This window comes from Juglans microcarpa x Juglans regia, chromosome 7S, assembly GCF_004785595.1.
Source record: "Juglans microcarpa x Juglans regia isolate MS1-56 chromosome 7S, Jm3101_v1.0, whole genome shotgun sequence".
In the NCBI taxonomy this organism is placed as follows: domain Eukaryota; kingdom Viridiplantae; phylum Streptophyta; class Magnoliopsida; order Fagales; family Juglandaceae; genus Juglans; species Juglans microcarpa x Juglans regia.
In genome coordinates, this window is record NC_054607.1 from 20368293 (window position 1) to 20391262 (window position 22970).

Genomic DNA, 22970 nt, shown 5'->3' on the forward strand with positions numbered 1-22970 from the left:
AGTTGAATTGTTTATTATATTTTGTATTGGAATTTGAAAAAGTTGTAATGATGAATTGAGATGAGTTGAGATAATTTATAGTTTCAAACGAACGAAGCCTAAGAGTTGTTGATGAATTGTTCTTGGCGTCAAGCCTTTATTAATATTAGTGCTTATAATTTCAAGGCAACGAGCAGTACACAGTTCCCTTCCCATGGAGGCTAATGGGATCCCATTATCCTCATATTTCAATTAAAGAAAGCAAAAGATTGGAAAATTCCAAACTTTTATTAATTATTGGTTAGGTAAAGGTTGAAAACTTCAGATAGTGTCTACTCATTAGTCTGGATGCATGGCTATATAAATGGAGAGCCTCTCCTCAGTACTCTTTCAACAGAGAGTATACCAAATCTTCTCTGCATCAAAGTCACAGAATTGTGGGAGTTTAGTTTTGCACAAAAATGGCCAATCTGTGGCTAAATCTAATCTGTGCATTGGCAGTAGTCTTCTTACTAGCCATCAATGTAGCAGCTGATGATCACAAGCCTTATGTTTATGCATCTCCACCTCCACCACATTACGTATACAAATCACCACCTCCATACCACAAGAAGTCTCCTCCACCACCGCATTACCGTTATAAGTCCCACTACCACCATCTCCGTCACCACAGCCTCCTCCTTACATCTACAAATCCCCACCTTCTCCATCTCCATCACCACCCCCTCCCTATGTCTACAAATCCCCACCTTCTCCATCTCCATCACCACCCCCTCCCTATGTCTACAAATCCCCACCTCCCCCATCTCCATTACCTCCTCCACCCTACATCTATAAATCTCCACCACCTCCCTCACCGTCTCCTCCACCTCCTTACATTTACAAATCACCACCACCACCATCTCCATCACCTCCTCCTCCATACGTCTACAAGTCACCACCTTCCCCATCACCATCACCTCCTCCTCCCTACATCTATAAATCTCCACCACCACCCTCACCATCCCCTCCACCTCCTTATATTTACAAGTCACCTCCACCACCTTCTCCTTCACCACCTCCTCCATATGTCTACAAATCACCACCTCCTCCATCTCCATCACCTCCTCCTCCCTACATATATAAGTCTCCACCACCACCCTCACCATCTCCTCTGCCTCCTTATATTTATAAGTCACCTCCTCCACCCTCTCCCTTACCTCCTCCTCCATATGTCTACAAGTCACCACCTCCTCCATCTCCATCACCGCCTCCTCCATATGTCTACAAGTCACCCCCTCCTCCATCTCCATCACCTCCTCCTCCATATATTTACAAATCACCACCACCCCCATCTCCGTCACCACCTCCACCCTATGTCTACAAGTCACCTCCTCCTCCATCCCCTTCACCCCTTCCCCCTTATGTTTATAAATCTCCACCACCACCATCCCCACCACCGCCATCCCCATACTACTATAAATCACCACCACCTCCGAAATACTAAAACTAATCATTATGTAGTACTAATAATCACGTAAGTATTTTTAAATGCGCATTCTCGAATCTGCTTAACATTTCCTTTCTTTGTTTACTTTTATTTCTTGTACTTTCCCCATCGATCGTAACCTTCTCATGATTTCTACTAATCTTTTTTTGCAGCTTATTGGGTGATAAACGCTAGGAATAATTGCTGCCCATGAAGTAATCAGATACTCTCGTGAGGGTTGGTTTATTAGCATCGTCCACTAAGGTCAATCAGGCAGTCCGACGTTCTAGACATGAAGCTGTGGACGCGCGCTTTGCATACTTTTAAAAAATAAGCCCTTTTTTTTATTTTTATTTTTCTGCAGCCACTTGATATATTAATTATATGTATTGTGTCTTATTTAGTTAATGGATCAAATAAAGTATGCTTATTAATTTGTTTTCTTTAATGGGATCGATCATGCTTGTTCGTCCAATTAATATTCCTTTGAGGTGATGGCATTGACTTCATCATGTATATATAGCTCTCTCTCTCTCTCTCTCATAAAATTGATAAGTTTACTTGCTATATATTTCTACGTGACAATCATGAACAAAATAAAAAAAACAGTAATTGTTTCAAGATCTAGACTAGCAAACCAAAAAACAATTCAAAAGACATACACATTATACGCATTTGGTCAGATCATGAGTAGTAGTACTCATCGATGATCATCTTTGCACCATTAATTAATATTTTATGACTTGTACATGCAGCAATCTGAGATAGAGCAGATCATCAATTACAACATGGAATACTACGCGAATCAACAAAAAAAATTATTAAGCAAAAAGGGGATCAACTAAACCATCGTTTATTTATTGATCATAGATTCATATTTATCAGGTTAAGTATAATATTACTAGTTAATTATATATAGATAATTTATTTTCCATGAAAAACCCTAGAATTAATTAATTAAGAATATTGTATCAGATGATCAGTGAGCATTTGCATGTCATACACTGGAAATCCAATTGTGCTTGTAATTATGAAGGCCCCCATCTTGAATTTATGTTGATCAAAAGGCAATTGCAAAGGACATGATTAATTAATATTCCTAGGATTTTTTCCCCTTTCCCCTTTCCCCTTTTCCTCCACATAAGTTAAGATATATTATAAACATAACGATCTACATATTTTCATCAGTTTAAATATAATTAAGAATTTCACAATATGGTATATTAAAATAGAGGTCTCAAACTAAAATCTTCATTTTACACTTCACCCAATTTAATTAATATTCTATTTATTAAGCTCGCTTGTTAAGGGCGAATACTAAGATGTATTATAAGAGAACCGATATATATACAAATATATAATATTACGTAGAGATCTTATATAAACAAATTTACAAATTAATGATATTGTTTGATGTAATATGTTATATTTACTTTATAATAAAATATGCTTTACATTAATATATCTAATGTACTATATCCAAACATGCATGTTAGTTAATTGTGAATTTTCTTTTATAAAATCTATGTGTAGACCAAGCGCCCATTGCTTTTATTTTAAAAAATAAAAATCTATGTATATATGTACCTTTTTGATCTATGAGTTTAGACTTTTAGGACAAGTAGCAATTGCTTAATATATTATATTAATTATTTTCTTTATGATAACAAACTACGTAGTACTAATTTGATCTGTATCAAACAATAATACTGAACATGGATTAATTAATTAGTCATCATGCCGACTTGGAACTAAACAAGAAAATAGAAGTCAATAATTAAATTACAAATAATTAGGAGTGTAAATTTAAACCGGAAAACAGGAAAATCGGACCGAACCGAACCGGACCGGTTGGAAAAATTATATAGATAAAAATTAATTTGATATATTATACAAAATATTTATATATATAAGTTTTATATATAATATATAATTATATATTAAATTTTTATATATAATATATAATTATATATCTTCATATTATAATTTATAAATTATAATATAAAATGTTAATCTTAAATATGAACATTTGTAATTTGTTCGATCATATGTTATTAATATAATTATATATAAGATAATGTTATTATAATTTATAAAATAAAAGTTTAATCTTAAAGATGAAAATTTAATTGATCATATGCTTTAAACATAATATATATATATATTAAATTATTAATAATATTTTATCATAAGAAGTAACACTTTATTATATGTTTTTTACATTTAAAAAAAAAGGGAAACCAGATCGGAAATCAGTAAAACCGGATGTACCGGATTTGGAAGGTAACCGGAGTGTAATCGGTTTTGAAAAATAAAAAACCGGTACATACCGGTTTGATCTTAGATTTTATCCAAAACCGAATCGGACCGAACCGGTTACACCCCTACAAATAATATTAATATCATTGAAGATCGATATCGCGTCTCTGAAAGTTTCTTGCCTAAATACGTGCATGATCTCCAAAAGCTTCTACATGATATATATATATATATATATATATATGTTGCCGGCAATGAATCGATGATCTGCCTTTTCCTAAACAATAAATTAAGAGTCAGATCATCGGGTTGACCTGTTTTTGGCCGTTTGATTATTTGAATTTCATGAAAACATGGTCTCGGCAGCTCTGTTTATAAAACTTAATATAATTAAATATAGAGAACGTACGGATCAGACATTGTTGTTAGAAAATGAATGCAGGCACAGGTCATTCAGTTGAAAAATTAATGACGTTCATGTCAAGATTTGGACAAATTGATGATCATCATCGTGCAGTCAAAGTTTCTCTCTTAAACGTTGTTGGAATTTGGAAGTGTGAGCTATATATTTCTTGGTGGACTTCAGTAAATCTTGAAATGGTCATAGCTAGGTTTAACCTAGCTAATTAATATTTTATACTATTTATTCCTTCTAGATAATTTGATATTTCTATGAAATCACCGTAGCTTTTTATTCTAAAAGTTTAAATTGATGGAAAGAGATAGATTTATTATTTATTTTATATCTTAACACATTGATCATCATATAATTTGATTTTATTATTTATTTTATATCTTAACACATTGATCATCATATAATTTTATCTCCCCTTTACTCAATATGATATGAGGGGTGTGCAATCAGATCTGGATCAGGATATCTGACCATAACGGGATCCGGATCCAAATTCTATAAACCTGGCAGTATCCGCCTAGATTAATCAGGAAATAATCCTGACGGATAATTGGATTTAATCCAAATATTCGGATTTTTTTTCCTTTCTTGGCTATAAATCTAGATATTCAGATTGCAACCGGATTTATTAATAATAATTTTAAAAAAAACTGTTTAAACTTAAAAAAATATTTTTATAGCACTTTTGTTTTTAAAAAAGGGACCCGGTTACGGATACCCGGATCATAAAGACCTAGGTTTCTCTCAACAGCTCGAGTGTAATCTGGGTGGATAACCGCTCGGATACACCCTAATTCTGAGTTTCGGATCGAATCGAGAAAAACTCCGACCCTATGAGATATTACAATCTCTCTCTTTTAATTAAGTCCTTGATTCTTTGATTAACAAAAATGATTCTTTCAAGCGCTTTTGCACACCGAAACGCACTGATGGTTGAGGTGGATTCAAATTTAATAAAACGGTGCTTCTTTATTTTTGGTCAAAACTAAAACAACACTTATCTCTTCGTTATACTTCATCAAGCGTCTTCAAGAACAAAAAAAAGAGTTTACAGCTATGTTACAACAATGAAAATGGGTATTGAGCGCCATTTGATGGAAAAGATCCTCGAAATAGTTGCAGTGGAACCCATAGCTGATGAAGAAACTATCCTTGAGCTGAATGAGGAAAATATTAAGAAGGTACTCCAAGAAATAAGGCCGTATCTTGGAGCAGCTGGCGGGTCGCTTGAACTTGTGGCAATCGAGGAGCCAATAGTCAAAATTTGTATAACAGGACCAGCAGTAGGGGTGATGACTGTTTGAGTGTCTGTTACACAAAAACTGCTAGAGAAAATTCCATCCATTGTAGCAGTTCAACTTCTGTAAAACCCATAAAACAAAAGAAATACACCCCCTCCCTTTTGTCTCTCTAATTGTATGCTTGCAATTTTCTGTCTCAAGTAATTTGCAAACAAAGTGTGTCAATGGAACTCCGTAAAAAACATTTGTGGTAGTTCTATACAATAAGTACAATTCGATATACAGAGGCATGCAAAAGTCGAGCATAAAAAAAAGGAAGAAGATGACATTTCTTGTCTTCTTTCTCTTCAATTGTTTTTTATTTTTATTAAAAAATAAAAATAAGATCTGATAAAATATTAAACTAACAATTGCCACGCATGTTGGTTCATCAACCCGCTTGTATCTTAAAAAATTAGCTATAAGAAAAATAGATTTTTGTGACTAATTTATTATTGCAACTAAAAGACTATTTATAATTAATTTTTGTTACAAATAATCATTTTACTAGAATTAATTGATGGCAATTAAATAATTTTCTTGTAGCTAGCTAGTTTAATACTACAAAAAAAACTACTTATTTAATTGGCCGTACGTACGTAGTCAAAATTAGTTGCAACCTGGGGTACGTACGTACGTACTACGTACATCAGAGACATGATGTAATGATAGGTACTAATTAGTCCTATCACAATGATCGATCGAGATTAATTATAAGTTTTATAGATTAATTTAAGTACGAAATATTAATATTAATTAACCCCTTACTTTTCAGACATTGCATGCATTAATTAATTAATCATGATCATCATGTGCTAGCTGATCAATACCGATAATTAATATTATTGATATATATATATATAAATATATATATATAATGTTAATTTTTACATGACTTCAAGTAATCTTACGCGTACGCGTATACTTTGTCTCATGACTCTCATTTCTTGGTTTAACAAGCTGTAGCCGATTTTCCACACAAATATATATATATATATGTAATCATGAGGGTCAGCCACACACATGATGACATGACATGACACACATGATATGTGTATATATATGAACGAGTCTAAAATGGAGGGGATAGGAGCTCCAACAGCTAGCTGGAAAGCATGCACTTCAATAATAATTGGTCATGTATGTTACCCTACTGCCCTCTAGAAATTAGGCAGATTAATGCAAAATCAACATGAATTTTCCTTCAACGGCAAAAGTGATGGATGACAAGATCAATAATAACATTAAAATTAAAGAATATATATATATATATATATATATATATATATATATAAGATCAAAGCTAGCGCAGAGATCATGATCAAATTAGATATAATATATATCCAAGTAAAAAATGTACGTATATACGTACGTTAGCTTTCCATTCAAAATAAATTAATTGGTCATGATCATGTCTATTTAATTTGCCTAACTTTGCATATATTATATTCTACCTTTCGATCATCTGATTTTCATTATTTTTAATGGAACCATGAATAATACATAGTCGATCGGTGATCGGGTAGAAGAACAAAATCCAGCCGAGAGATGGACATGATCAGACCAGATCATGGGTACAGATCATCTAGCTAGAGAGAAAGAGAGATAATAAAAAGATATATCATATACAAAAATTAACTTGATGATGATCAGCCCGGCCTGCTACTTAATTACATGATCCATTATGAACAGCTAGGACAAGTACCATTCCAGCTAGCTGCTTTATATATATATATATATATATGTATATATATAAAAAGGAGATTACTATATTGCATCAACCACTATTTAATATTCTCACATCTCACAATTATAACTTTTTTATATGGTGTGAGATATTGAGTGATGAATAATAACTGATGAGAATAATTTTTCTATATATATAAGAACGGCAGAAACGTCCATGTTTGGTGTAAGTTTCTTGGCAAGACAACGCAAGGTCGACAGCTAGTATATATGTATTATTCATGACTCAATTATTTATTAATCTCAGATTACGTGTGTTCGTTTGCGTACGTTGAGGTGATACCATATAATTTGCATGCACATGATACATACATACATACATACATACATATATATATATACATACATATATATATATATACACAGATCACGGCTAGCTCGTCGTTTCACAAATATATAACATTTTTAGGATGATCAGTAATTAATATATTAATTTCCATGGTACTGGACTCGACCCATGCAAGTACGTACACAAACGCGTACGCTTTGAAAGGAAAACAGAATATTAATTTCGACGTGTTCGATCGGTAACAACAATATAAGGAATAATTAGACTTAGTGATGCATGCAAAATAGCAATGAGATCGATACATTATATAGAATTGATCCTTTCAGGACTTGACCACATTCCGCGCGCGCTTACAATGTTGCTTATAATGGAAGAAAATTGCACTGGTTCTTCATGCTTATATATGGATCACAAAGGATATCGCTTCAGGCCCTTATTGCGCGCACATAAGGACTGATCTTGTTCAATAAAAACAACAAACAAAAAATTAAAATGCTGAATAAACCATAAATAAAATCCAAGCTGGAAAGTGATTATTCGTGTAACAATTCAAATTGATTCAGGGGTTTGATTGAAATTTAATAGCCCTTTGGTGGTGGTGGTGATTTGTAATAATATGGGACTGGGGAAGACTTGGATGGTGGAGGAGGTGATTTACGGAGGTACGGTGGAAATGGCCAGTGAGATGCGGGGGGAGAATTGGAAGGTGGATATGGTGACTTATGGAAGTATGGAGGATGTTGCCAATGGGTTGGAGGTGGAGGAGCCTTGTAGTAGTATGGAGGATGTGGGAATCGAGATGGGGGTGATGGTGATTTGTGCATGTACGGAGGTGGAGGTGATGGTGATGGAGGTGGTGGTGACTTGTAAACATATGGAGGTGGAGGTGATGGAGATGGTGGTGGTGGTGATTTATAGATGTAAGGAGGTGGAGGAGAAGGTGATGGTGGTGGTGGAGATTTATAGACATAAGGGGGAGGAGGTGATGGTGAGGGAGGTGGTGGCGATTTGTAAATGTAAGGAGGTGGAGGAGACGGTGAGGGAGGTGGTGGAGATTTATAGACATATGGAGGAGGAGGTGATGGTGATGGTGGTGGTGGCGACTTGTAGACATATGGAGGAGGAGGTGATGGAGATGGTGGTGGTGGTGATTTGTAAATATAAGGAGGTGGAGGAGATGGTGAGGGAGGTGGTGGAGAGTTATATACATATGGAGGAGGAGGAGGTGATGGTGATGGAGGGGGTGGCGATTTGTAAATATAAGGAGGTGGTGGAGATGGTGAGGGTGGTGGTGGAGATTTATAGACGTAGGGTGGAGGAGGTGATGGTGAGGGAGGTGGAGGTGATTTATAAATATAAGGAGGTGGAGGAGACGGTGAAGGTGGTGGTGGAGATTTATAGACGTAGGGTGGAGGAGGTGATGGTGAGGGAGGTGGAGGTGACTTATAAACATATGGAGGAGGTGGTGATGGAGATGGTGGAGGAGGGGACTTGTAAATGTAAGGAGGAGGGGGTGATGGAGAAGGTGGTGGTGGTGATTTGTAAACATAAGGAGGAGGTGGCGATGGCGATGGTGATGGTGGGGAGGTGAGTTGTAAATGTATGGTGGGGGAGGAGATGGTGAAGGAGGAGGAGGTGACTTATAGACATAAGGTGGTGGGGGTGATGGAGATGGAGGTGGTGGTGATTTATAGACATATGGGGTGGAGGAGAGAGAGATGGGGGAGGTGGAGACTTGTAAACATACGGAGGTGGGGGTGATGGTGATGGCGGTGGGGGTGATTTATAGACATAAGGAGGAGGCGGTGATGGAGAAGGTGGTGGGGGAGGAGGCGACTTGTAGAAATACGGTGGGTGACCTCCATGCTTTGGTGGCAATGGTGGTAAGTGTTTATGATGCGGTGGCGGTGGAGAAGCATAAACATAAGGCTCGTAAGTGGCAGCCACACTAGTGGCTATGAGGCAAAAAACCAGAGTAGAAAGCAGTCGAGTCGAATGCCCTGGGTGGTGGCTTGAGATACCCATTGCACTAGCAATTGATCACCACTAATGCTGAAAGATGTGTCCGGAGACAGCTTGCATTGTACCAAAGAATGCTAACCCCTTTATATAGTAAGCTCTACAATCATTCTTGAAAACAACAGATTTGTTTACTCCCAAAAACAGGCTGTATTTATGCTTTAAATATTAATATATATCCCAAATCTCACAATAATTGGAAAACTTCAACGAGTCAAATTGATACATCTTATTAATTTATATAGTTCTGTCCATATGACATGATCGATCTTGTGTGTAAAGACTTAAACGTGTTCTTATGAACTAATTAGTCAATAGAAGAGTAGGTAAGGTGCTGTACTATGGCTGGAAAATTGCCTTTCTGTTTTGTTTGGGTAATATAATTTAGAATTTAGAAGCACGTTGTTGATCTATCCAAAACTGATCAAGTACTCTATGATCAGGGAAGAAAGGAGGAATGAGATCAATATCGAGGGGTATGAAAGGCACAAAAGTCAAACTACGATCGAGCGAGCGAGCTAGCAATAAAGAGACCAGTGTTTGAAGCTGCCTGCCAGCAACGTTCCAATATATATGTATATTTTTTTTTTCTATTACGACTACTGCGATTTGGCAGTTCATTAATTAAACTCAACGTATATGCGCGTGTTAGGTAGCATTTTTTTGTGAAAATATTATAAGTTTTCCTTCTTTCAAGCGTCGGTGCAATATTTATAATTTTTCTGTCCAAACAACCCCTTATTGTTTTCTTAATTTCATTCGAAATATTTCTAGGGATAATAATAAATTAATGTTATATGATCATGAACTTTTTATATCTATCTTTCTCATTTTAGGCCTTCAAGTTTGGTGAAGAACTTGAATGGACATTTTTTCTAAACAAAAATATGTGAATGATTTTTTTTTTTTAAAAAGTCTTCTAGAAATAGAAACTATATATATATAATATATATTTAGATTCTCTCGAAACTTATCCCAAAAAATCTATCTTTCTCTCAGGGCTTGTTTCGGAAGTAAAATGATCTCATTTTATCTTATCTCAAAATATTTCATAATTTCATTCATAAATGTTACTGACATGACTTTTTAATTTCAAATCTTCAATTTTTTTTATTTAATTATTATCTAATTATTATAACTTTTCAAATTTTCAAGCAATAAAATACAAAATTATATATATATTTAAAAAAAGAAATCATGATCACTTCATGCAAGTAATTAAAAAAAAAATGCTTATAACTAGGACTCAACCCAAAATCACCACCATATCTTAACCTAATTAAATATATCTGCGTTCAAAAGTAATTAGAAATCGCCCCTTGACCGTAGCTTACGTACACTTACGTTCTTTGATACCTTATCATGCAGTTCAGGTAACACGTCTTCTTCCAATCTGTATTCATTATTTGGAGATATATCGATAAAAGAAAACATAGTACAGATAATTAATTATCTTAATTCCTAATTAATAATTGGGTAATTCACTACAAGAAAACTGCTTATTTGTGATCAGTTAATTTCAGCGAAATGACTATTTACAATTAAAATTAGTTTGTTTTGGTCACCAATAATCTTTTCATCGCAATTAAATGACCACAAAAATCTGTTTTTCTTATAGTGATCTTACAACCACTAGGAGAGTCACCGAGTGTGCAACTTTTTTTTTGATTTTTAATTTTTTAAAAGAAAATCGCAAACTCATTAAAAAAAAAAACACTTCATGAGCATTAAAAAAAAAAATTGATACACAAAATCGATGAAAATCCTCGATAAAAATAGTGTTTTCCTTAATAATTATACTACAAGATATATACTATTGTTTTGAGAGTAATATATACTACTTCTTGCCTTTGACACATTAATTTTAATAATGTCATAAACCAACCATTCAAACGAAAATTTGAGATATAACGTCACGTCAGCCAGTCTGAATTAAATGATAAAATCTCAATGTTTCTCTTTGAATTATCTTAAGACTTTGTTTAGTCTTATCCTCCTGATCACTTAAATTCATGCACACTCTATATTCCTTGTGAAAGCCTACCAACACCCATATAACACAAAAAATTACATTATAAAATTCGCATGGAATATTAATTAATAATGCGCAAATTCAGTATTCAAAGTTCCTGTGACATTTGTTAATTAATTGTCCTATATATATATGTATATTAAAGAAATTGAAGGGAAAATGTCAAAATTTTTGTCGGTTACGTTTAATTTACATGATTATTGTAGTGAATGGCAGCATTATTTAGCTAGCTAGCATTAATTCTACATAATGGACATGAACTTCAGGAGAAAATACTTAAATCTAAATCTGCGCGCCGTAGTAATAGTACTTGATCTACGTACTTCTGATAATTATTTCAAAGAAATTTAGAATCATCTTAGTTAATTAATATTTCCGTTTTTCTTAATTTCTTGCATGATTTTTATTTTAATCCGATCGAGCTGTATGAGTGGAGATCGATCAGATTGAAATTAGGCTGCAATTGTAAGCTAATAATAACTTGCACGACATGATGATGCACCCACCAATTCATCATTTCATCACATTAATTAATTGTATATTTATTCACGTTTCACCCACCTTTGAGGCAAATTTATTAATTATTACATGTCAAATTTTGATTGGTTGCCATATTTTTTTAAGCAAAATTATAATATTATTTAACCTTTACTTGCTGTCGAGAAAAATCATGATTACATTCAATTTCAAGGTATCTAAAAACCTTAGCCTCAAAATTAAAGGTATGTAAAAACCTTATAACAACGAAATTTATGCAATTCATGGCTGATTTGCATATATCTAATATATATAATTAGGAATACAATTGACGACAAGAAAAAAAAGTTATTTATGGTCATTTATTTCTTCCGATAACGACCATTTTTATCAAAATAAATTTATTTTTAATCTAAATAATTCATAATAAATGTTCATTTTTGTTAGTAGTGATCATTAAGAGTTCCAATTTGCTTGAAAATAGATTTCCCTGTAGAAGATTCAAAGCTGGCAGCATGAGCTAACTTACTAATTTAAAATGTATTTCTAAAACGTCGGCTTGAACTCAATTATGTGTGGACTTTGCCATGAGTTTCGAAGACTACTCCAATGAAGCAGCTAGCCAGACCAAAAGAAGACGAAGATCAGAAATAGCAGCCAAAGTGGGCCTTTGCTTCGATTCCCAAGAATTTCTCAGGAAAAATAAACATGTACAACTTGAGGGAATTATCAAAGAATATCATAGCCTAGCCTAGCCTAGCCTAGCTATGATTGGACCTACACCAGTCCGGAACTTCACTGCTTAATTTAGGTCCTAATTATAATTTCCACGTCCTAAAGACTCGATCCGGTAATCACTCTCAATTACGCATTGATTCACTCGCAAGTCAACAACTTGCATAGACTCCCTAGCTCATGAATAGATGATGATCATAAAAGCGAGAAAACGTAATTAATTAATTTGAATAAATGATGATCATCATCATCATTCGAAGAATATTTGCTACAATCTCTTGACGATCATGTATTAATTTATGATACATCAGGTCCAAAGAAATTTGTCTAAATTCTCATCTATAGATTTAGATTAATCTCAAAGAATAGACGCGTAAAGCGGTGCACATAGTACGTATTTGTTGAACATTTAATACTTTTCGAGAAATTTATTCATCAGACAGTTATAAATATTTTGTGGGCCTAGTTTATAGATTTAGATCTACTTCATTTTTATATAACTCTTTGTGATCTTCTTTTTCCTATATTTAATCTAGTACAATTAGTATATGTAATTAATTTTGAAACAGAAGCTTTTGTTCTTGTTAGGCTATATATATCATCCATTCCTATCTATATATATATATATATATATATATATATATATTAATGACCATAAATTAAATCATTTAGGTTTAAAATCATTTGAAAAATGATGATGGAAAATTGGCAATAAATACTATATAAATTAATTGAAATTGAAATTTTAATAGTATAGACCCTTCATGTCATCTTCTTTCCTTTATGTCTAATAATTTATTATAGTTAGTAACGAAAAATTAAGGTCAAATTCAAACAACTATACCATCAAGTGTTAAATAAGACTTAAAAATAGAATAAAATTAAAAATAAAAATTTCTCCCGCACATTACGGTACCGTGCGCCAGTAGTTTCTATATATATGAGTTTAACACAATGATTCTTTCATAAAATATTTTCTTTTTAATCAAACAGAAACTATCATTGCATCAATATAAACCAAGCTCATTCAAGTGAAATGAAATAATTATACAAACCACAAACTCTAAAACACCAAGAAAAAGAAAAAAAACAAACGGAGAAAAGCACCCATGACTTAAATGATCAAAATAGCTCAAAATTGGGAGCTATTTTGAGCTTTTTTGTCATGATTTCTAGGAGCAGAGAAAAGCACATCAGGAATCTTTGTCTAGGGAGATCACCTAATTATTGATGAGTTGGAAGTTCTTCAAAAAAAATTTATAACCCGTCTTTGAGTCTATTTATTTGAGGTCAAGTTTACATATATAGAAGTACTCTTGTTAGAAGTCTATGATCATGTATTTATATAAGGTGCTTTAGATCGAATAAAAACATGTGCAAGCAAAGAATTTAATAATTTGTGTACCAAAGTTTGCCATTGGATAGCTCTAACTATATATATATATATATATATATATATATATATATATATAATAAGGGAATGAATGGCGGAAGTGAAGCAAGCAGAATGAATGAATAGAATCTGGGAGTAGTAAAGCACGGAACAAATGTCTGGAGTTGGAAATAAGGACCAGATAACTTGAGTGATAGTGCAGATAAATTAAGATAATAAAAGTAGGACCAGATAACTGGAATCAGAATAGGACTAGATAACTGGAATTAAATGGAAATAATAATATATGAAAATAATAATAAAGAGAAGATAATAAAGAGAAGATGAATGTAAGTAGAAAGAGTTGTTTATTCAAATTGAAACAACTTACAATATTATTATGAAGGTGGGGAAACAGGTTTCTTAACAAACAAAAAGGCAGGCTTGCTTTCTGAGAAGTGTGAAGGGGAGATGGGAGAAGTAGCTAATAAAAAAAGTTGTTTGCTTTTGAGGCAAGGTTCTCCTTCTATAGATGAAGGAAGAGTCTTTAATAAACCAAACAGTACAACAATAAGGTGGTAGTAGAAAAGCAAACTGTACAAAACAGTAGCAACCAGTACAAAACAATAGCAACAAGTACAAAACAGTAGCAACAACAGGCTTTGGATACTTTCTCCACGTAAATTGTGGGAGATGAAGTTCTGTCCTTTGTGCTGAAAGTAAAGCGGGAAGAAGCAGATGACCAATTAGTCTTTTGGGGATGGTAGTTATTTGATGCTTCTGAATATTTGTCAGTTTGTACCGACAGATCAGTCGTCAGATAGTCTTAGAGTGCCTTCTAAATCATGTCTAAATATATTACTACAAGAATCAGTAATTGAAGCTTTAGAGGATGCTTCTTACTCAGTATCAGAATTATTCTCAACAGTTTTATCATTGTTCTTCAATTGTTTCTGTAGTAGATAAATCAAATCATTTTTTGTTAATCCCTGGATCAGATTCTTCTTTTCCTTGGATTTGGAAGATTTGTTATATTTATCAGATTTAACAGAAGTAGTAGGTTTAGCAGAAATGGTGGCCTAAGTGTTTGGATATTCAGGCAAGGTTCTCTGTTTAACAAGCGGAAATTCCTCAATATTCTTAAGATCTGGAGCATTATGAGGAAAGTTATGAGCAACATTATCAATTACATCTTGTGTGTGGGGAAATGTATCCCACCTCTTGACAAACCAATATTGGACTAGTAAATCACCATTTCGATATCTAAAGGACTTTGTATCTCTTGCAAAAGTGGAAAAAGTAGGAGAGTTTTTGATTATGCTGATCTATTTTGAAAATAGTGGCAAAGTATTTGATTACTTCCTAAAGTTTTTTAAGAAAAACTTTGGGAATTGGGCCAAATTGATGCCACCATCGTATAAACCAAATGAGAAATTCAATCTTTATTATTATTTTTTTCAAAATTCAAAAATAGAAAATGTGACATCTCCGGAGTCTGGAATAACATAAACTTAAACCAGACATCATATAGTCATAGTAATAATAAACAATGTCAGAATGTGGGAGCCTCTTCTCTGTAGAAGGATGAGATCCCCATTTCTCTTTTGTGATAATATTTAGTATATAAGCACTATAGTAGATCAATTTGGTTTTATCGATCTTATCATAGATGAGCTTGATAACAAGGGAGTTAGTCTGTACTAGAATATCAGAATAATACTGGATTTTTTTTGCAAGATTCTTGGGAATCCAATGAAAACCCTTGGAAAAATAACTCGAAGCAATTTTGAAAGAGTCTGTATATATGGACCTATTTGGTTCAACATAAAACAAGCTTTGGGAAAATTTTTTTTGTTTAATGTACTCAGTTTTGGAAGCAGGGTAATACTGAGTAGAATTAACAGGTTTGGCATAGGGATCATAGGGCGTACTAAGAGCAATTGAGAAGGAAACAGAGACAGAACATTAATTTTGATTTCTTTAGTAGTCCCAAAACATGCCCAGGAGACTTTCATGGGTAAGAACTAAACAAATTAAAATGGAGTTAGGGGAGAGAAAAAAGGAATGAAGATGAACTGATTATCGAGGAAACTAATTAAATTTTATTGGCGATGCAGCGTATTCTCTTACATCAAAATGAGCTCTATTTATAGAAGAGCCAATGGAGATGGAAAAAACAAAACTAGAATAGGTGAACTGGTATTTCTAATAGTGTGGAACTTCTAGTTTGAGTTTGAAGAGTCTGTTTGCTTTGTTGCTAGCATAAAGGACATAAAAAAAAGTACGATTTTTTTTTTTTTTTTTGCTTTATTGTTAATTCTGAAACTGTAGTGTGGAAAACCAGAAGGCAATCAAGAGCCATGCTCAGAGGAGCTGAGACCATAAAATGTATATGTTAGCATGCTCCATCCTCTTCAAAGTTTTGCGACATTTGCAGTACTGCCTCTAACTCTTTTGCCACCTCTTTCATCGTAGGTCATTTCTTTCTATTCAAATTCAAGCACCTTTTCACAAGGTTGGCGACTGCAATAATCTCTCCCTTCTTAGTTTCCTTCAAAACTCGATTATCAATAATATCAAACAAATTGTTTTCTTCCATTGCATTAAGCAAATATGTGGCTAGACTTTTGGTTTCTAGTGTCTGTTTAGAAGAAATCGTTTTTTCTCCGATTAAGAGCTCAGCTAGGACAATGCCAAAGCTATAAACATTACTTTTTTCTGTAAATTGACTTGATTGAAAATACTCAGGGCTCAAGTATCCAAAAGTGCCATATACTAGTGTGGTCAAGTGAGTTTGATCAATAGCAATAGATCTTGAAGTCCCAAAGTCAGCCACTTTTGCTCTATACTTCTCATCTAAGAGTGTGTTTGTAGTCTTGATGTCTCGATGGTAAATAGGTGAGGAAGGTGTTGAGTGTAAGTAAAAGAGAGCTCCTGCAACTTTTGTAGCAATTCATAAACGCATACCCCATGTGAGTGGAAACTCTGCATTTTGATCATCAAGATATCGAGCAAGAGTTCCATTTGGAACGAATTCATAAACTAACGGAGGAACTTCTGTCTCCAAACAACAGCCAAGCAATTTAACCACATTCCTATGATTAATTCGTGAAAGAATGACAACTTCATTAACAAATTCTTCCAATTTTTCTTCATCAATCATCACAGATCTTTTTACTGCTACAATTCTTCCGTCTGACAACATGCTTTTGTAAATAGTGCCTTGTCCAACTCGGCCAAGTATTCTATTTACATTAAATTGATTAGTGGCCACCTCCAAATCCTTTGAACTAAACAATTTGTTGCTCTCAACATTGACATGATCACTTGAAGATAGTTGTTGTTGTAACAATAGTCCACCATTTCGCTTGAAGAACTTCTCTTTTTGTTTAAGCATCTTCCTTTTCCTTATAAGTTTGGAACTTCCACTTCCAATTCCACTTTCCGAACGGTAGAATTATCATTGTCTAGCACCCTCGTGATCGAAGGAGTACAAGAATAGGTCGAGTTCTTTGTATTCCCTTCCCGTTAAGTTTTTCCGTATGGGAAGAGAAGAGAAAGAAGTATTGTCAAGCCCCCATTCCAATACCACGGGAACGAACATATATGTTTGAATTCGGCCGATCAGTGAAATTGTTCTCAAACCAATCCTGGTCAACCAAAAATGCGTACTTACATCTAGGGATGTCAAATCGTGTTAACGGGTCATGTTTGTGTCGTGTCAGAGTATATACATTACAGTTAATGGGTCAACACGAATACGACCCATTAAGAGTAACCGGAACTTGTCATCTCTATAGTTGTAGAGAATACTTAGAGATTAGAAGAGACTGTGGCTTGGCATAGTTTGTGGCGTAGCAAAGACGACTTGTTTTTTGAATGGCCTCTTGTCACAAGGGGATTCGCACCCACTATAAGTGAATTTGTTGTCAGAGATGTTTTTTTGAATTTTGAAAAATAAGAGAGAAAAGTTGAAGAAAAGTATTATAAAATTAAAATATTATTAAAATATAATCTTTTAATATTATTTTTGGCATCAAATCTGAAAATATTGTATTCATATTTTTTGTGTTTTGTTTAGAAATTTGAGAAAGTTATATTAATTAGGTAATTGTTAGATGAAAAGGTTAAAAAATTTAAAATAAAAAATATTAATTTAAAAAAATAATTTAAAACTACACGAGAATTCTTATGCAGACAAACAGGAGCTAATATCACTCGGTACACCCCTTTTAAAAAATGGAATTTGACAAATTGAAGGATCCATTCACTGCTTGATTGATGTCCAAATATCTAACCCTTTGCTTCGATCCCTTCAGTCATTGTATCATTATATAATGTGTACATATATATATATATATATATATATAAATATATATCCAACTACAAGAAAATTATTTATTTGTGATCAGTTATTTCGCTAGAAATAACTATTTTTAGTTAAAATGAATCTGTTTTCATCACAAATAGTCATTTTCGTCACAAAAAAAGTCACAAATACATGTTTTTCTTGTAGTTATTTAAGAAATGTTATTGTTATTTAATGTTATACGTTAATGTTATTTAAGAAATTCGATCACTTGATAGACACTCGTCGGACTAGTTGGCCTGCATGCATTGAATTTAGCAAAATATCTTTAATTCTAGACTTTGAATCATGTCATGGATGTTGAGAGAAAAATGGTATATTCTATATATGATCGGCCATGAAAGAAGAAAAAAATCCTCGGATCGTAAGACCAAGTCTATGAATTCAGAGAACCATTAATTAATTCCCAGCAGCGTGTTGCTTACTCCAAGAGAATAAACGAAAGTTCTCATGATCATGTGTTGGTTTGAGAATTGATGTTTGATGGAAAACAAAGTATACCAGTTTATAATTTAGAATATAATGCCATAGCATTAATTAATTGCCTGCCAAGAAAAAGAGGATACCCAAGTGCTCGCTATTCATGCTCGATCCAGTGCGATAGTGGTTGGACATCATGATCATGTTTGTTATTATTTCATGATTGTGAATATCCAAAGTACACGTACCACCATGAACTAAACGCTGAATGAATTATAATTTCTTTCAGCCAATAATCATATGTGTGTGTGTGTGTTGGGGGGGCGGGATGGGGAAGTCTTTGCTTATATATGTAAATTACTTAAAGCTAGGCGTAATCTTCCAATTACCTCATGTATGTCCTAATTTAATATGTTCTGGTTAATTTGTGTGCATGGGTGCTTGTGAAAGAAATGCATGGTACGCGCGTGCATGTCTGAAAGACTATTCTTCCATGGAAAATCATATATATATATATTATATATAATTTTATTTTATTTCTTTTGAGAAAATGACTTTCACTTTCATTAGAGCAAATAATGAATACAATGAGGGTAACCCTGTAATAATGCTCTCCTCACAGAGATCTAATGCACTCTTCGCTAGAGTGTGAGCCACATTATTGACATTTCTAGATACATGCTTGCTGACCATTGGTTCACTTGGCCTAAGATTTCCTTTGCATCTCTTATGATCATCCCCATAGAGCTCCATTTTTCCTAGAGAGCATTTACTAGAGCAAAGGCATCTCCTTCCAATATTACTTTCTGTCAACCCATCTCAATGCATAAAATAGCTGCTTTAAGCATAACAATGGACTTGCCAAAAAGAGTATCAGGATACAGCTCCCTGGAAGACCAGAGTGTAGCCACAACCTTTCCTTCCCAGTCTTTCACAATTACTCCAATTCTCACTTTGCATTAAACTTTGTTGATTGAAGCATCCCAATTGACTTTGTAGAAATCTGAGGGAGGTACTTGCCAATGAGGAGCTTCCATAGATGCATTTCTGGTCTTTTTGAGATGCTGTGAAGAAAAATAGTAAAAAAATCAACGGATTTCTCGGCGATATACGTAAAGCACTTTGATACACTGCATGCATGGTTTGAGGTGGACCGTGAACGTAATAGAAAAACTCAAAACTGTGGTATGTTGGTCGAAAGGAGTCATGAAATAGATGATATTGACTATTATAGTATCATATGTGATATTATTAGATTGAAATATCTGGGTGGGTCTATAACATATGTCTTTAAATGTCATTGGTGGGATCTAGGTGGTGGTCGGGTTTTGATACATAGGGATAATCACTTTACGAGTGTCAATACTACATCTAAATGGTACGAAGATGATCCATGCATATTGGATTATCAAGCTACCCAAGTCTATTACTTGATTGATCCAATGAAAAGCGCTGATGAAGATAGTGGAAAGACAACTTGGCGAGTCATATAAAAATTTATCTCTCAAAATATATATGAAACAGGAACGAATGCAGATTACGAGAATAGTGGAGATGAAGTTGACACTCCGATTGTAGAGGCCTACCATGAAGATGGAGAGAGTATTAACTTGTTTGTTGACCTCGGTGCACTCGAGTTGCTCCCCTTGTGTAGTGATGACGTCCCACCCGTCCATCTCGACCCGTCCGTATTAAATGATCATTCAATTCAAGTAAGTGAGAAAGAAGAAGAAGAAGACGAAAAAGAATCTAGGGAGGAAGTGGATAAGGAGAATGAAGAAGAGGTTGATGATGATGACGAAGATGTTATTGAGGGAGATTCTAAAATAAGCATAGAAAATACATCCGAAGACGAAGAGTAAAAGTATTAAATATTTTATTCATATAGGTGACTATAGAATATTATACTTTTCATAATTTTTTCTAATTAATTTTCTTTATCATATTAATCATTTTCAAGGATGTCGTCAAAACGATGACGAAGAAATGTACCTATTCTACCAAATCCAAGTTATGAACCCGTTGAGGACTCCCCATCCGAGGAATTCCCTCCTGAAGATAAAGTTAATACGCAAGAGAACAATAGTCAGTTGACACCTACCAGTAAGGAAATGTCGTTGATAATTAATTATATATTAATACTTTTGTCTCAATAACTATAGAACTATAATTATACTATTATCTATTAGTTGATACATCTGCTCATCGTGGCTATATACGTGGCATTTCTCTTGAGAAAAATAGATGGCACATAAAATTCAATGTCACCATTCCTGATAATTCCATTGGAGGAGTGGATGATAGTGTAGCAGCCTTTTCTCCTATACACGACTCAATGTTCGAACGTACTCACCCTCAAACAAACAAAACGTTTAAACATTTAAACGATTAATGTTCGAACAAACCTCTGAACGTATCACTTGGGTTCGAACGCTTCTTTGTTAACATTCAAACTAACGTTCGAACATTATACCCGTTACGTTCTAACATTGGTCCGTTAACGTTCGAAAGAAAATTCAAACCTTTATTGCAGTTAATGTTTGGATGTATAAACGTTCAAACATAAATATGATACGTTCGAACCATAATCAACGAACGTCAACTTCTGTCATTCAAATGTCAATTGGTCGGGTTGACATTCAAACATTTGATTGGACGTCCGAATGTTACATTTTGTGACAGATCTCAACCTTCACAAAAAAGGAAACATTTAAACGTTACACCAAATGGAACACCTCCAGCCGTCACTAAAAATATTTTTAGTCACGGTTCAACAGTAAACCGTCACCAATTGTTTTCTGTGATGCACATTAGGTGACAGTCATGGTAATGGTTTCAAACCGTCACCAAATGTCTTTAGTGACGTTTTGGTTATTTTTTATGACGGTTTTCTCTGTTACAAAAGATAAATTGTGTTGTAGTGTATATGCATGGTTGGCAGGTCGATCGGCTCTATTAATACGTACTAATGATTCCTTGAAAGTTTAATTAAGTCATTAATATATTTGGCTTTAAACTCCAAAGTACTAACTATTTAAGGGAGTAATTAATTACGATCATTACAAAACTTAGACGTTTCATCTAATAAATAATTATTATGAAATTTACCACTTAAGTATATATACTTTTATGATCATACTCCTTTTCAGTAGATTAATTATTTTATTTCCTTTATTAATTAATATTTGTCGCAATAAGTTGAATTAATCCACAGCCAATCGTACTGATCACCAGTCAACTGAATGTTACAGCAAAATATCTTTAATTTTAGACTTTGAGTGTCAAGGATGTTGAGAGAAATTAAATGGTATATTCTATATATGATCGGCCATGAAAGAAGAAGAAAAAAATCCCTGGATCGGAAGAGTACCAAGCCAATGAATTCAGAGAATCATTAATTCCCAGCAGCGTGTCGATGATTGATGGAAAACAAAGTATACAAGTTTATAATTTAGAATATAATGTCCTAGCATTAATTGCCTACCAAGAAAAAGAGGATATCCAAGTGCTAGCTATTCATGTCATAGCTTTAATTCTTTTATTGACTGGTGGTTTATCTAAACTGGGATTCTCTGGAAATATGTTATCTTGGTGTAATGGTCATCTGGGATTGTCCAGAAGCTAGGCTAAGATTGGATAGAACTCTCTTGAACTCAAATGCAGTTATGGATTTTCCTAATGCTCATATGCAATACTTTCTTCGGACCAATTTAGATCATGCTCCTATGGTCATCTGGATGGATAAGGTGCTCAACTGCTATGGTTTTCCTTCTTTTAAATTCTAGCAAATGTGGATTTCTCATAATTCTTTCTTTGACTGTGTTAAAAAAGCTTGGAAAGAAGATGATATTAATGATAAGGGTCTTTTTAGATTGGCTAGAAAGTTTATAAAAAACAAAGGGTTGTTTAAGTGCTTGGAATAAAACTTACTTTGGTAGAACCGATGTTAATATAAATATGCTAGAGGCATGTATCGAAGCATTAAAGGAGTCTTTACAACATGGGCACTCAGAAGATGATGAGATTGATTTGTTGACTTCTCGTTTAGAGTTAAATATTTGGCAACAAAGAGAATCCACCAGGCTAGCTCAACAATGTAAACAAGTGTGG

The 22970-nt window shown here is 33.9% G+C and overlaps 3 protein-coding genes across 3 annotated transcripts; 1 reads left to right on the plus strand and 2 right to left on the minus strand.

The window, feature by feature from the left end:
* Positions 1-440: 440 nt before the first annotated feature.
* LOC121240927 (extensin-2-like) lies at positions 441-1465 on the plus strand. The gene is made up of 2 exons (XM_041138443.1): positions 441-560; positions 653-1465. The coding sequence occupies exons 1-2, from the start codon at positions 441-443 to the stop codon at positions 1463-1465; spliced, it is 933 nt and encodes a 310-aa protein (XP_040994377.1).
* A 6210-nt stretch (positions 1466-7675) lies between these two features.
* LOC121240928 (extensin-2-like) lies at positions 7676-9461 on the minus strand. Its single transcript, XM_041138444.1, has 2 exons — positions 9184-9461; positions 7676-9077 (listed from the first exon to the last, which is right to left on the minus strand). The coding sequence occupies exons 1-2, from the start codon at positions 9459-9461 to the stop codon at positions 8015-8017; spliced, it is 1341 nt and encodes a 446-aa protein (XP_040994378.1). The 3' UTR covers positions 7676-8014.
* A 7025-nt stretch (positions 9462-16486) lies between these two features.
* Positions 16487-19613, minus strand: LOC121240929 (wall-associated receptor kinase-like 1). Its single transcript, XM_041138446.1, is given in 2 exon segments — positions 16487-17511; positions 19447-19613. Coding segments are annotated over 2 exon segments (1131 nt in total). The 3' UTR covers positions 16487-16547.
* Between the last annotated feature and the right edge of the window lie 3357 nt (positions 19614-22970).